Source organism: Melampsora larici-populina (assembly GCF_000204055.1).
Source record: "Melampsora larici-populina 98AG31 unplaced genomic scaffold MELLAscaffold_16, whole genome shotgun sequence".
Lineage (NCBI taxonomy): Eukaryota > Fungi > Basidiomycota > Pucciniomycetes > Pucciniales > Melampsoraceae > Melampsora > Melampsora laricis-populina.
This window is the reverse complement of record NW_006768780.1, coordinates 648,544-663,262: the sequence shown is the minus strand read 5'-3', so window position 1 is coordinate 663,262 and position 14,719 is coordinate 648,544. Positions and strand designations below refer to the sequence as shown.

General features: G+C 37.3%; 5 protein-coding genes across 5 annotated transcripts; 2 read left to right on the top strand and 3 right to left on the bottom strand.

The window, feature by feature from the left end:
- Positions 1–897: 897 nt before the first annotated feature.
- Positions 898–3,210, top strand: MELLADRAFT_106085 (uncharacterized protein; the record flags this gene model as incomplete). Its single annotated transcript, XM_007409585.1, has 11 exons — positions 898–1,015; positions 1,082–1,123; positions 1,203–1,267; positions 1,398–1,417; positions 1,682–1,709; positions 1,779–1,847; positions 1,920–1,983; positions 2,062–2,147; positions 2,232–2,502; positions 2,684–2,908; positions 2,984–3,210. 11 exons carry the CDS (start codon positions 898–900, stop codon positions 3,208–3,210), a joined length of 1,215 nt encoding a protein of 404 aa, XP_007409647.1.
- Positions 3,211–4,272: 1,062 nt separating this feature from the next.
- Positions 4,273–5,028, bottom strand: MELLADRAFT_106084 (uncharacterized protein; the record flags this gene model as incomplete). The annotated part of the gene is made up of 3 exons (XM_007409446.1): positions 4,273–4,635; positions 4,763–4,857; positions 4,944–5,028. 3 exons carry the CDS (start codon positions 5,026–5,028, stop codon positions 4,273–4,275), a joined length of 543 nt encoding a protein of 180 aa, XP_007409508.1.
- Positions 5,029–5,650: 622 nt separating this feature from the next.
- Positions 5,651–8,611, bottom strand: MELLADRAFT_85972 (uncharacterized protein; the record flags this gene model as incomplete). Its single annotated transcript, XM_007409445.1, has 6 exons — positions 5,651–7,205; positions 7,288–7,520; positions 7,597–7,734; positions 7,808–8,001; positions 8,081–8,191; positions 8,272–8,611. The coding sequence occupies 6 exons, from the start codon at positions 8,609–8,611 to the stop codon at positions 5,651–5,653; spliced, it is 2,571 nt and encodes an 856-aa protein (XP_007409507.1).
- Positions 8,612–10,743: 2,132 nt separating this feature from the next.
- Positions 10,744–12,019, bottom strand: MELLADRAFT_35629 (uncharacterized protein; the record flags this gene model as incomplete). Its single annotated transcript, XM_007409444.1, has 4 exons — positions 10,744–10,813; positions 10,894–11,535; positions 11,622–11,834; positions 11,925–12,019. 4 exons carry the CDS (start codon positions 12,017–12,019, stop codon positions 10,744–10,746), a joined length of 1,020 nt encoding a protein of 339 aa, XP_007409506.1.
- A 622-nt stretch (positions 12,020–12,641) lies between these two features.
- On the top strand, positions 12,642–13,414 carry MELLADRAFT_35712 (uncharacterized protein; the record flags this gene model as incomplete). The annotated part of the gene is made up of 5 exons (XM_007409586.1): positions 12,642–12,696; positions 12,794–12,800; positions 12,922–13,025; positions 13,164–13,207; positions 13,328–13,414. 5 exons carry the CDS (start codon positions 12,642–12,644, stop codon positions 13,412–13,414), a joined length of 297 nt encoding a protein of 98 aa, XP_007409648.1.
- Positions 13,415–14,719: the final 1,305 nt, after the last annotated feature.

Sequence of the window (14,719 nt, the reverse complement as noted above, 5' to 3'; positions counted from 1 at the left end):
AGAACTTTGTGTGTTCATCCATGACATAAGTTCTTCATTTTTACGATGGAAGAGCCCTTGAATTCGTCCCAGAACTAGACAAAACTGAACATCGAATTGTAAAATTGACATCCGCCACGATCAATCAAATTATGTGGATGTGGCCCATAACTTATAAGCTGCGCTGTAGAATTTCTAGTGACCCTTCGTGTTAAACAAGTTTCAAATCAACAATATGGATCAACCGAAAATAAGTTTGTTCCCTTGAGACAGTAATAAGATGATGATGATCCCCACATAGATCACACCTTCAATAGAGGCATTCTAGTCTTCATACCCGTCAAACTATCAAAAGTTGGAAAGATTGTGGCATGAGTTGCGGGCAGTTTGCGCAAACAATACATATTTTTGTGCAATTCTATAACATTGTCTCCTCACTCAGAAGTGAGTTTCACAATTCAATATCATACTTTGGGGTGGTGAGTGGAGAAGATGTCAGGATGCAACTAGATTCCATCATCTCAATCTTCTCTACGAGTCACATTGGATGGCGATGAAAGTGTATCAAAGTGTATCATACAAAGTTGTAGATTCCGTGGCAATCTTCAGTCATCATAAAGCATTCCATATTCCCCAATCTTGAAGGAATATGAGCTGGATGAGGATTTAAACTTTCATTGAAAATAAATATCTTCAGCTTTTGTGCTATCAGACATCAGTCTATCAATATCTTGTCCACTGTCTACTGTTGACCCTTATATAAACTCATCCCTAGAAACCCGAGAAATTCTGTCAGATTGAGATCAGAGACCAATTCATAGAACCCACGATCTGCCATCCTCCCTTCAAGGCGAGAGCTCTATCCTGAATTATAATTTCGAGCCTTTCCCATTTGGATATCCAATATTCAATAAGAATATGTTTCCTAGTAAATTCTCGCCAAACGCTCTCTCACAAGAGCGGGGCTCAGCCTCTACGGATCAAAATTTCCTAAAAACCTTACAATGTCCAATACCAGGCATTATGAATGATAAAGGTTCGCGTGTTGCTGCATCTTTCCTCTAGCAGTTTTTTGATTGCCACATATTATTTGATATTCTAGTGACAGTATGCTCTACATTATGTGAAGAGAAATCGCCACCAAGTATGTGAAGGAATCTGAGAACTCTACCTTCATATCATATACTACTAATTGTACTGATGCTTTCACACGAGATATTTAGCCGATTGTGGCCATGGGGCATGGACGTACTTGGGAGCCGCGTTCACCTTAGAAACTATCATATGGGTGAGTTTCCAAACAAGAAATTTATATTCCAAGCATTCATAAGAATTGCTATTTTGATATTTTGCTATTGCTTCTTAACCCATGTATTACTTTCCAAAGGGTTACGCCAGTTCTTTTGGCATTTTTTTAGAGTTTTACATCAACGAAACAGTGAGCTCGCTGGGACATGAATCGAACGCAAACACAATTTTGCCGCTGGTGGGAACGGTGAACAGTGGAATCATGGCTTTGTTAGGTATCATTGAACTTTTATGAATGACTCTTCTTCACTCCGCCTCGTTGGTCCGCAAGTAGCTCAACTCGATCTTTTGACTTTATTCTTTGTCCAGCCCCGCTTTTCTCAATCGTTATAACACGCTATCCATCGTCACGTCGTTGGCTCATGATCTCCGGCGCCTTGATATGCTTCCTCAGCATATTTGCTTCGAGTGTTGCTACTTCTGTAAGTATAGTATATATGACCATAAAGAAATCCTCATCTGAACTACATCTATATTTCAAAATTCGTCAGTGTATGCACGTATTCTGGTCTCAAGGAGTGGGGTATGGTATTGGAGGTGCGGCTCTATATCATCCTGCGGTACGTTACATTTATCATGATGGTGATTCAAGACCACTATATATGTTCAAGTGGATTTACGAATATCTACAGCTGTCATTTCTTCCTGAATGGTTTTCAGCCCGCCGGGGTTTGGCTAATGGCGTGATATTTGCAGGTCAGTGAATCCCAACAGTTTGCAACGTAATTTAATTAACATTTACATGATCTTGACGTACCATCGGGATTTCCATAGGTACTGGGCTAGGAGGGTTGATTTTTCCATTCCTTATCAATACGCTGCTTGGAAAATTCGGAGTGAAAGAAACTCTACAGATTATCGTTTGTGTCATTTTGAATTTCAGGCCGTCCCATGAGAAACCCTTCTAAATCAATGATTTCCCTCCGCTTGTGTTCACCTTCCAGTCCTGCGTGATGGCTGTAATGATGGGGATATGTGTGATACTTATAAGACCAAGGATCCTAAAAGTATCCAATAGATCAATATCAGTCATCGAAGGACCTTTCGGTACGCTCAAAGGGGCAACATGCACGTCTAAAAATTCCCTGACAGGGTTTGCTAGGCAAATCAGGTGGCCATTTGCCATATACCTCCTATCCAACACCATACAAGCTATCGGCTACTACATTCCGAACCTATATCTACCGAGTGCGTCAAATTCTTCTAGTTATAGATGTATGTAAATACTGTGTGCGTACCACTGACAAAGAAAGCACTTTGAAGGTTACGCGCATTCACTCTCTCTGAGTAGCTCATCGGGAAGTGCGACCTTGGCAACTTTAAATGGTAAAGCTATACCTACAGCTCATCCTTTCTTAGTGTTAATGTCACACTTTCTGCAATCCTTTTCTTTTAGGCGGGGCAATTATCTCGAGGATTGTGGTTGGCATCCTTTCAGATCACTATTCCCCACATCTTATTGGTGCAGTAACTAGTCTGGCAGGTGGAGCCAGTACCTTACTGTTATGGGGTGGACTTGGAAACCGTGGTTATATCCCCTTATTGACTTACTCGTTTTTATTTGGATGTACTTCTGGGGCTTGGACTAGCCTATTCTTTGGAGTTGTAAGAGTCTGGCTACGTGAGTCAAAACTCTTCATATAACTTATTCCACATCAACGCTCTGATGATTTCTCGTCAATTTCTCATTTAATAGGAAGCCCTCATTTAACTATGACAACCTACGGAATCATTTCTCTTACTCGAGGATTGGGTAACATCATTGCTGGTCCTATTTCCTCTAAACTGATTTCAATAACAATACCAAGAACTGAAATAAGGACAGGATTTGATGTAGATTCATATTCTAAAGTGATTTGGTTTAGTGGTTTTGGATTGATTGGTACATTTATACTAGAGTTGATATTATGGATCCTTCAATAGTTTGACTCTTTAATGTAGAGAGATCTCACATGGTTGTGTTGAAGCCCATATTTATCTCATCTTGTTCTTTTCTCGATGTCTTTTTAGCTTTTTCAGCTGCTTTGTATCGAAGTTGTATATTACTCAATATCTGAAAGAAAATCAAACTAGATTTTTCAAGAGAATGTCTCTCAGAAGAAGGCTCATTTGCTAGCTCTGTTCGCCGTTACCGCTTGTGTCTTATTGAAATGATATGGGTTTATCCTCAATGAATCATCTTGAGAATGCAAGAAACCACCTTCATACTAAACGGTATGGTATTGATGCCTTCAAAGAGTACATTCATTCATAGGATGCGGGTCTTATTTATAGGTAGTATAGAACTTGAAGTCATCTTTCATCTCCATCACAAAGGAACCATACGGACTCTTTCTTCGTTTGCTTAAAACGGAATTCATTGTGGAGCTTTTTGCCATTCTCTTCGTTTTTCGAAACGGGATCGGGCTTCTAAGGAAGCAAACTCTTTGTATCTTCGTCTTTATGACGGAATGGCCTGGTAGTCATAATGTACCGGGTAGCTTTCGTATTGATAAGGAAGGATTTAAATCCGGAAAGCTCTTCCCCTCAGGTCTATCGAAAGTGATAAGTGGTATCTTTGACCAGGGGGGGTTGAAACAAAAAAGATTAGGTCATATGATTTTAAGAAGTAGGAACAAGGACAAAAGCAAGTTGCCATTGATTGAAGACAAAGATTGGAGATACAGATTGAAATGCGATTTTCGATTCGATTACCAGCTTTTTGTATCCCACATGTTAGTCCTCTTTCAAATCTTCCAACTTCATCAGTTACAAACGGATCGTTCCGGTAACAAGCTTCAGAGACAAGCACAAGTTGTGAGCTGGTTCGAACAACTATAAACATTCATTGATTGGTTGTACACAAGGGGATCGATCGAACAAGTTCTGTGCTCCACCATACTAACGAAATTGAACGTCTCCTTTGAAGCTATCTGATTTCATATAGGCACAGTGAGGTACGCCAATGGATTCTAGTGCTATGCGCCAGTGATAGGTTGGTGATGATCAGATACGATAGTCTCGCTGTTTGCCTTTGTCAGTCGAATAATTCGAATCTGGCTCGATCGGCTCAGGTCCTCCCGGATCGTTGGGTTCATCTTCACCATAAGCTTTCAAATCATCTGCCCTTCCTCTTGCTCTTGCCAAATCTTCTTGCATAAACAAAAGTTCTTCGATTCTACTCAATTGTTTCTCTTCCAAGGTTGCCTTACGTCGTGCCAAAGGATATGAAGCATAGATAATCTCAGGATGATTGGAAGGGCCAGTAGTAGGATTATGAACTCGAGTTGATGATGATTGTAAAGCGAATTTAATATCATCTACTTTTAGTTTTCCTCGATTGGTTGAAACTTTGTGAGCTGAGATAAGCTAGGTTTTTTGTTTTCGTATCGTGAAAAACAAAATGATTTATATCAAATCAAACACACGTACTTTACGTTAGATCAACTTATTCGGTGACCCAATTCATTCGACGGTAAGGGAAAATGTCACCAACAACATCCGAGATATGATCAATGACCATCTCTTCCATTAATGCTATTACCTCGCGTTGAGGATCAGGGTCACCAAATCCGAACATCATACTAGGTACTTTAATCACATCAAATAAAACATGAGAACTTCAAGAATCAGAATTGGCAGGCTATGATCGATATGAATTCCTTCATAAAACTTACAATCTTTGATGAATAAGTTCTTTTTGCTAATTCTTTGTCGACCTCTTCCTTGTGTGGATTGATCATGATGATGAGCTTGAGACATGGATGGATTGATTTGTATTGAAGCTTTATATGAAGATGGTTGGATGTTTCGTTAATGATAATGGCTGGCTCGAAGTCGCGCGTCTTGACGATCCGATGTGAAACAAAGGCAGCGTATGTACACTACATAGAAGCATAGACTGCTCTGTACTGGCATAATATGTTTATAAGTAGAATCCATCATTCCTCAATCATCTTTCACGCTTGGCTGGACAAAGTCTTGATGCAACACATAAACATCAAGCAAGGAATCATAAACTCGCACAGAGATATGAGACACCGTGCTCCATATGAGGGGTCAATAAAAGTTATGCTGAAAAAAATTCTTATTAACATGAATAATTGATGTTTTACGAGATACAAAGAGAATAGAAGGTAAAAGAATTGTCTATATACTATTCTATAAAAATTAAGAATTCAATTCAATTTGAGGTTACAAAGAATGAAGAAAATAAAACCAAAGACAAGAAACAAAACTAAAAATAAAATATCCATCTTTGAATGATTAATCACTTCAAGATACATACTGTGCAAGAAAATCAAAGTAGAAATCAATCAAAATCACAAATCACAAGTAAGAAGAACTCTCACAAGACGAAGAGAAGAAAAATTGATGAGTATCTTCAACGTTCAAAAGGTCCATCAAAAGGAGTAGAGAATGGATTCCTAAGATCATTCTTTACTTCAGAAACCAATTTACCTTCATGACTCAAAGGAGTAATAGGAGAGAATCTAGACTTAGGTTCTTCTTTGAATTGATCTTTTCTTATTTCTTTAATTTCAAGATTTTTAGGTTTAAAAATCTTTGGATTTTTAGGATAAGAGATATTATATTTTGAAATTTCTCTTCCTAGTCCTATGGCTCGATTGTTTGATGGTTCTGGATCGATTGGACCTGCTGTTTGTTGATAGATATTAGGATATGAAGAATTCATATCATTAGAACTTGATGTTGGTTCGGAATAAGATACTGGAGGATAAGGTATAGGAGGGTAAGGTATAGGAGGGTAAGATAAAGGAGGATAATAAGGATAAAATGGATCAGGTTCAGGTGTATAGAAGGGTTCAAGTATAGGAGATGGTAAGTTATCAATCTCATCAAATGATGATCCAACTTGATTTGAAACTATAGATTCTTCTCTTTCTTGAATAGAAGGTTGACTATGAATTGAAGAAAATGGAGAAGAAACTAAAGCCACAGGTGGTAAGAAACTAAAAGATTTACCATTTCTTATACCATTCAATTTCCTTAGATCTGGATGAAACTCTGAGTCTTTAGCAACTTGATTTTGAGATCCTAATCCACGTTTTGATATTTGATTTTCTTGAATTTCTATCGAATCTCGTATTGAACTAGTTGGATTTCGATGTTTCAACATATCCCAAATCACACCGATGATACCGAAAATAATCACCAATAGATAACAAGCCAACAGTGCGATATAAGTGACTCGTTGTTTAAGTAAAGCCTTGGTGTATCGATTAATAAGTCGATCAACAAACCGTGTAGCAAGAGATGGTTCTTCTGTTTGATTTGATTGTGAGCTTGAATCATTTTGAGGAGATCCTACAGATCCCACTAAATCTTGCGTTTGACTAGGACTGATCATCAAAGCTGTTGGACTAACAGTTGGAAGTTCAACATGGGCATGATCGTGTACAAAGGTTAAAGCGCTCTGAATTCCTGCGACTTTCGATCCTATCAAACAGTTCAGTAACTCTAAGGAAGGTCCCTTGAGCGGTGTTTTGCCAAACGTATCGCTTACGACAGTTGTTAGACCGTCATAAAAGGTAGTCAATGTGTTATTAAGAGTGGTGGTGGTGGTTCCAGCCCATCCTAGCATATGGTCATTGACATCAGATTGAAATTTTAGAATCACTGCGTTGGTGTCTTCGGCAAAGGCTGCACTCGCATTTCGGGTTTGGTCATTGATTTTATCGGCTAAGAGGTTAGTCATATCATTGACACCAGAGTTTGCTTGATGAACTGCTTGATGTCTTACACCGTGTAAAGCAAACAGTTGGACTTGAATAACTAAAAATCCTAAAAGACCGAATCCTAAAAAGAGTAATGCTGAAGGCCAAGTGATATAAGCTAAAAACCAAGGAAGTCGATAACTTTTTGGAGTCTTTGTCTTTAAAAGCTTATTATTCATAGTAGAAGCAAATGGGTTTTGTCTGAAAAAAAAAATTGTATGTATCATCAGTTGATCAGAAAAAGATTATTTCTTTATACAATTCCGGAAAAAAAAATACTCACACATTGTGAGTGAATGCTAAAAGATTCGAACTAGAGAATGTTTCTTGACTTCCATATAACCAAACTTCTCTAGCTTCATCCACCTTATTGATCATACGCTTGTACAGGAATCTTTCCTTGAAGACATTGAATAAAAAGATGATGAGGATGACGATACAGAGAAGTAGAATGATGAGTTTTAGTCCGGATGAGATAACGTCGCCAACTTTGTCAAGAAAAGAGGTGTCTAGGTCCTATTAGAAAATTAAACAACGATCAAAGACATTAGTGAGATACGAGTCAAAACATAAACTTATTGAATTCGCTCACCTGACAGAATGTGACTGTTTGTCGCGGAGGGATTTTGAGTAGGGTACGATCGATAGTGGCATTCTTAAGGTTACTTGCAACTTCGACACGTAGTGCCTCAAATGGTGTAGAGATGACTTTATCTAACGCGTCTCTCAGCTAAAAAAACAAAAAGTTCGATCATGAGTCAATATAGACGTGTAGTTTTAGATTTGGAAAACATCGTACTCACTTCATTCAAGGTTGGTAGTGAACTATTAAGTTGAGTCAATGCATCACTCAGACCTGTAGGAACTTTCACATTTTGTAAAGCTGTAAGATCAGGTATTTGAAGATTAGGTTGAGGAATCTTGACCCCTGGAATCTTATCAAGTGTTTTGATCGTATCAGAAAGTAATGATTCGGCTCCACCTATTGTAGCTTCTGCTCAAAGATGAAAGACAAAAAAAAATCTCGTTAATTTGGTATTGTGTAAATCTTATTTGGAAGCAAAAAAAACACTTACGGATCGCAGTCCTTAATCCGGAAACAGCATCTGCAAATACTTTTTCTGCTTCTTCTGCAGCACTGATCAACAGAGCCAACGAACCACGAACCACAAATTCTGCAAGACATACTAGATAGAATCGAAAGAAAAAAAAGAATTGAGTGTAAGTTTTGAAAAAATATAAGTGTAAGAAAATAATCTGTACTCACAGTATAAAGATCTATAAGTATCAACGATATACAAGATAATAGCTTCGATGGCTCGAATAGAAAGGTCCAAAACGGTGGCAAGACCATGAACAATATTTTCTGCACTAGAGACGATAAACTCATTTGTTTGTTGAGCCATGAAATGAGGAATACTTGCAGCCACACTAGCAGCTCCTTCAAAACCAGCACAAGAAGCTGCCAAATCACGTTTTGCATCTAATACTCCATCACCAACTGAACCTAGTGTAAGGAAAAGTTGAATTAAGATCAAAATGATGATCAAGATCGGATAAGCCAACCATGCTAAAGAGATTCTAGCTCGTAAACCAAGGTAAGGCATAAGTTGTTGATGATTAGATAAAGTTGATTTGTTTGACAAGTTTGAGTTTGGGTTGATTGGAAGGCTTGACATGTATGGTGGGAGGGTAGGACGATTGGAAGAGATTGATGGAGATTTTCTACGAATGCGAAAGATAGCCATGTTCCTAGTTGGATGAAGATTTGAAGATTTTCTAGTTTGAAAAGGAATGAAATAAAATATATAAGGGAAGTTGAAGAATAACTTTTTGAATAACTCAAGTTTAACTTGCAAGTATATATGAGCTGTTCATTTATGTGAGCGAAGGTGGTTCATATTTTGTAAAACGTAAATATAAATTTATGAATGAGTAAAAGCAGAGACATTTAACATAAGGGAGCTTTCGAGAAGATGAGTAAAAGGCGGTTAGAGAAAGAAATTGGACGAACAGAAGGCTTTTTGCAAATTCTAAACGGCTTATGACTTCAATTGCATTTGAAAAGCAGCGATGATGAAGCTACTTTCGTGTTCGACCGTTGAACTCAGACTGATCCTTAGACTCTCTTGATGGATCTTACAAATCTAATATTAGGGGTGAGCATGCAAAGGAATGAGAAAAGATCTGGGGAGGATGGAAAACGAAGCACCAGGCTATCTTCTAACGAAATAAGCTGAGGGCAAATCCTCAGCTCATCTCAGCGGAGAGTGAGTTGAGTGCTTAACTAGACTCCATGCATATTCAGTTCTCAGTTAGTGGTGATAAGACAAAGGGTAAGAAAGATGAGCTGTCAAAGGTCGTTCTGTACAAATAACAAGACAAGGGTGAGCTCAGCCTCAGCTCAAGATTCAAGTCACTCGATTGTTTGGATCTTGATATCCTATCCACTAAACCCAGCAGCAAAGATATCCACGGACTACTTACTATCTATGATCCCTTTGTTCTCGATATCAGTTTCCAACCTCGCAAGTCATCATCATCAACATTCACCGAAAGTGTGTTGCCAGCTACGCCCTTGTCATAGTCATCAATCCTTCACAATCACCAACCATGATTCGTCACTGTGAGCGCTGACCAGGCGTGCATCAAAGTCACATCAATATCATGTGTGAGCTCGTGCTATTGAAGATCAACCAGAGAAGTCGATAGTCGCAATCATGAGTCATCGACCTCTTGCTTTTGAGTTCGAGGCGAAATGAAAGAGACCTAGTCATGCCAATCAGAGTACTTTTCCAATCGATGATAATCATAGCTGGAAACACCTTCCATCTGAATACCATGTCTCCTTCTGTAACCAAACCTGATATGTAATTCAATGTTATCTGGTATATCGATTTTTTTCACCTTTTTATGATCAACTTGAGAGCAAAAAGAACATCATCTGACAACATCAGTAGTAAACTGATTCGAAATAATCACAACTTCAATTCGATCTTGCCCTAGATCATGAGTCGTAATGAGTCATAAGAAAGAAGGGAAGAAGTTTAGGTATCTTGATGATTTCACTTCAAGACCAGTTGGTCAAATATGCATTTGAGATGTCAGGATTTCTTGCTTCTGATAAAAGATAACAAACCAATCGAGGTACTTGAGATTACTACACTCGTATGAAAACAGTCATCCTTTATCAGCCAAGCTTAGATCGGAAAATTCTTTCAAGTGATTGATCCAATAAATCAGAACAAAACATGATAATCAACCCATCACTTCAAGGCTCTACATAGACTGGATTCAACCTCAACTAAAGAAGTTTCCATGAATCATTCATCTTATTGATATTTTGTAATCTGGATCCAAAATCTGTATAAATCCAAAAAAAATCCTCCAGAACAAACATCAAAATTAAACATCAAAATGAAACCAAAAAACCAATTGAAACCAAACCCAACCAAACCACCATTCACTATACACATAATGATCCCTTAATATGTATCCATTTCAGGAAACCAAAAACCTAACAAAATATCGATTTCTCACTTATAAAACTAATTCATATTTCCCATTCTTATTTCCAGTACTATTACTCATCAAATCATAATCATCATTCCTTCTACCACCAGGTGCAGAAGGAGAATCAAATTTGATTCTATACCAAACAAAACACACAAAAAAGAATCTGATCAGTTTCACTTCATTCACTTTTTTTCGCTTTCAATTAAGTTTTATTTCTTCTCACTCACTTTTCTCCTGCTGCTACGGATGGAAATGATTGAAAGGCATTGGGATGTTTAGGTAAAGGGGCTTCACTATACATTTTTCATCAAAAAAAGAACCTCAAATCAAATCATCGATTCAAAGAAACCAAATTCGATGAAAATAGACTGACTTAAAATAAGGATGACGTAAAGCGTCTTCAGCCGAAATCCTTTTAGAAGGATCATAAGTTAACAACGCATTCATCAAATCGATACCTAATTCAGTTAAATACTTAAACTTAGATCTAAGTGTTGAATAATTAGGTAAATGGATCAAATTTAAACTTTTAAAATTCGGTAACTTCACCACTTCAGGCCAATTATCTTGATGAGGTTTACCCAATAAACTAAAGATTTGATTTAATTGATCGATTTCACCTTTACCAGGAAAGATCGGATCACGTAAGATCAATTCAGCAAAGATACAACCAATCGACCAAAGATCAATAGATGGATGATAATCATCTAAACCTAATAAAAGTTCAGGTGATCGGTACCAAAGTGTGACGACTAATCTCGTTAGGTTTCCCATCGATGGATCTCCATACATTCTGGCTAATCCGAAATCCGCTAGTTTGATCTCGCCTCGATTGTTCATCAAGATATTTGAGGTTTTGATGTCTCGATGGATTATCCAATTCGAATGACAACAAGCTGTGGCTGATAATAATTGAATCATAATCGTTTTGATTTCAGATGATAAGAATGGAGTTCTCATCGTCGTTAAAAGTGTCTTTAAATCATGTTCAATAAAATCCATCACAATAAATATCCTATCATCCCCAAAACCCCCCCCAAAAAAAAATACTCAATCAAGTTCAATTTTAATTTGGAAAATGAATGACAAAAGATCACTGACTGGGTTAAGGTATCACCCACTACGATTTCTCTAACATTTACAATGTTTTGATGTTGAACCATCATCAAGGTATGAATCTCTCTTAAAGAAGTGATCGGAAACCCATTTTTTTCTTGATCCATCTTGATCTTCTTTAATGCTACAATCTCATTTGATTCTTTATCTCTTGCTCTAAAGACTACTCCATATGATCCTTCTTCAATATGATTTAGTCTGTCAATTTTGAAAAAAGGTTATAATTAGGTCTCCAATTTCATCTATCAAGTCTTTTTTTGATGAAGATGATGATTAGGTTCAATTTACCTTTCGTAACAGTAAACCGATCTACATCCTTGGATTGTAGGATGAGAATGGCGTAACTGAAGAGATCGAGTCGGACGACCAGAAGCCCCATTCATTTTCCCAGAACCGACCGAACCCAACAAACCTTCCCCCTGCTGGACCATCTCATTCCTACTGGTGTTAGATGAACCAGAACAAACCGAGTTTGAGTTCAAAGCCGAACGAGTTTGTTTAAGTTTGTTTGAAATATTCAAATCAGAAAAAGCAGCTTGACGTGATCTTTTAGAAGGTCTAGCTTTGATATCTTGATCCTTTGATACTGTTTCTTCTTCTGATCCTCGTGGTGAATCATCCCATTTTGATCTACGTAAGTTTGAAACAGAAGAGACTATGAATGTGTGTAAAGTGTGAACTGATTTTTTTTGGACGAGCTGGGATTCATACGTATTTATTCATGGTGGTATTTGAAGTAAAGAGAAAATGGAATCGAAATGGAAGAGTGGATTAGAAGTGCTTGACTGACCGTTTGAAGACATTTTGGTGTCGAATGGGTTCGGATTGGAAGTTGTTGTTGAAGTTGTTGCGATCAAAAACCAATTCAAGCATTCAACTTCGACTTTAAGTACTTAACCTTAAGCATTTAATCTTAAGTACTTAACCTCAACACTTCACCCCAAACTGTTCTCAGTCTCAATCTTCAATCGATCAATCCAACACAACAACCAATCCAACTCAAGAATGGCTACCTCACAAGTTTCTTCAAAATTCAATCAATTCCTAAACCATCCAGCAGGTCATTATTCTCTTCATAACCTCATTTCCCATTCCACAAAAGAAAAAAAACAATTAAACCTTTTGTTTTTGCTTTTGAAAAATGGAAATGTTCAAAGGTCCAAAGTTGAGTCTTTCAAAAAAAACATATCACGTTTTCTCTTCCAAAACCTTTTCAATCGACTTGGCAAACTAACCAAGATTTCTTTTTCTGTTTTTTTGTGGATTTTGGAATAATTTTGTATAGAACGATTTTCTTTTGGGCTCCAATGTTTAAATGGGGATTAGTGATTGCAGGTATCAAAGACTTAAGTAGACCGGTTGAAAAATTATCTCTTTCTCAAAACATTGGTAAAAAAAGATTCCTTTCGAAAATTCAATTAGAAGAATCTATTTTCAAAGCTCTTGGTTTAAAAGTCTTCAAAATCAAAAAAGAGTTGTTCTAAAAAAACATTGATTGAGGTTTTTTGTGTGATTTGTTTTTTATAGCTTTGGCAGCTACAGGTTTGATTTGGGTCAGATACTCATTCGTAGTACGTCATTTTTTCCTTCCAAACCAACCAAAAAAATACATACTCCCTCCAGAATTTCCACACTTTGATTTTATCTTCATAAACTGATCTTACATTTTTTATTTCGGGTTCAAATCTTAGATCACACCTGTGAATTATTCATTAGCAAGTGTGAATTGTTTTGTGGGAGCAACTGGTTTGACTCAACTTTATCGGATTTGGGAGTAAGTCATTCATCTGAGTCTTTTTAGATTGGTTGAGGTTTCTTTATTGATTGGTTTGGTTTTTTGGTTTTTAGTTATCGTAAAGGACTTGAAAAGACTTCAGAAACATTAAAGTGATAAAACTTAAAGTTGTCATGCAAGATAGATACAATATATATACATATCAAATTTTTTTAGAATATGATTTCAAAGTACATCTGTGAGAATGAAAAGATAAACTAAAAAGCAAATGAAAGTGATGAGATTGTGAGGATTGATTGATCTGTAGCTCAAACTTCTTATGGTGCCAGTGATTTGTCTAATGGAAAATTGCCATTACCCTTTTGGATGATCTGATTAAATGAAAGTGGTAGAAATTATGCTGTGAAAGCACCAACCTGAGTTGCCATGCATTTTCTGATTCTTCGTCTTGCACACTGACTCATTTAAGTGCTCCACCTTAGCTTGGCGCTAGACTATGGTCTCCTTTTTGAGCTTCTCGATTTTTGTAGACTAAAGACTGTTGATGGAAGGCTGTACTCACCTTTAGATAGGTTAGAAAACTCTCACTCTACCTGCTCACAAGATCAACACACTAAGATTAAAAATTTGGCTTTCTTGACCTTATTTAGGATGGATGTCATGTTTCAAGCTGCTTCAAACTATTGTTTGACATAGTAATGTGACCAGATGTTTGTCTTGGGCTCGAGCTCATTGGAAAATCCCTCAAGATGTTATGCTTCATTAAATGCACCATGTAGAGGGTCAACTAGTTCTCGCCAAAAAAACAAATTCAAAGAGAAGGAAGAAACAAATTGGAGAATTCTGAGGTGAGCAGTGCGTGCCTTGTGTGTGTTGAACAACATGTCAGGGCTGAAATGAAGTATGTAAACCATGCACCTTTCAAAAGGCTTCTGTCACCTGAATCAAAATTAATACAGATCATGGATTGAAGCAAAACATTAATATGGATCATCCTCATAATACCCATCATACTCTTCTGGTTCATCATCATCATTCTCATCATCCCAAGACATAGAGTCATCCGATTCACTTTGATCCTCATCTGAAGAAGCCACTAGATCAAACATCCCACCATTACAGTCAACTCTCTCTAATGGCATACAGTTTGGCGGGCAGTTTTCTTATGCATTTAGAGGAATATGCCTTTACAAATCTTGTTTTGGCTGGCAAATCTCATTTTGGCGGGAAAAAACTCCGTAAAAACCTATGCATTTAGAGGGATTATGCCCATAAAAGGTATGCCTTTATGGAGAGTTGACTGTACCAACATGATCCTTTGCATCAGCATCAAAAACTTTCCCACAAA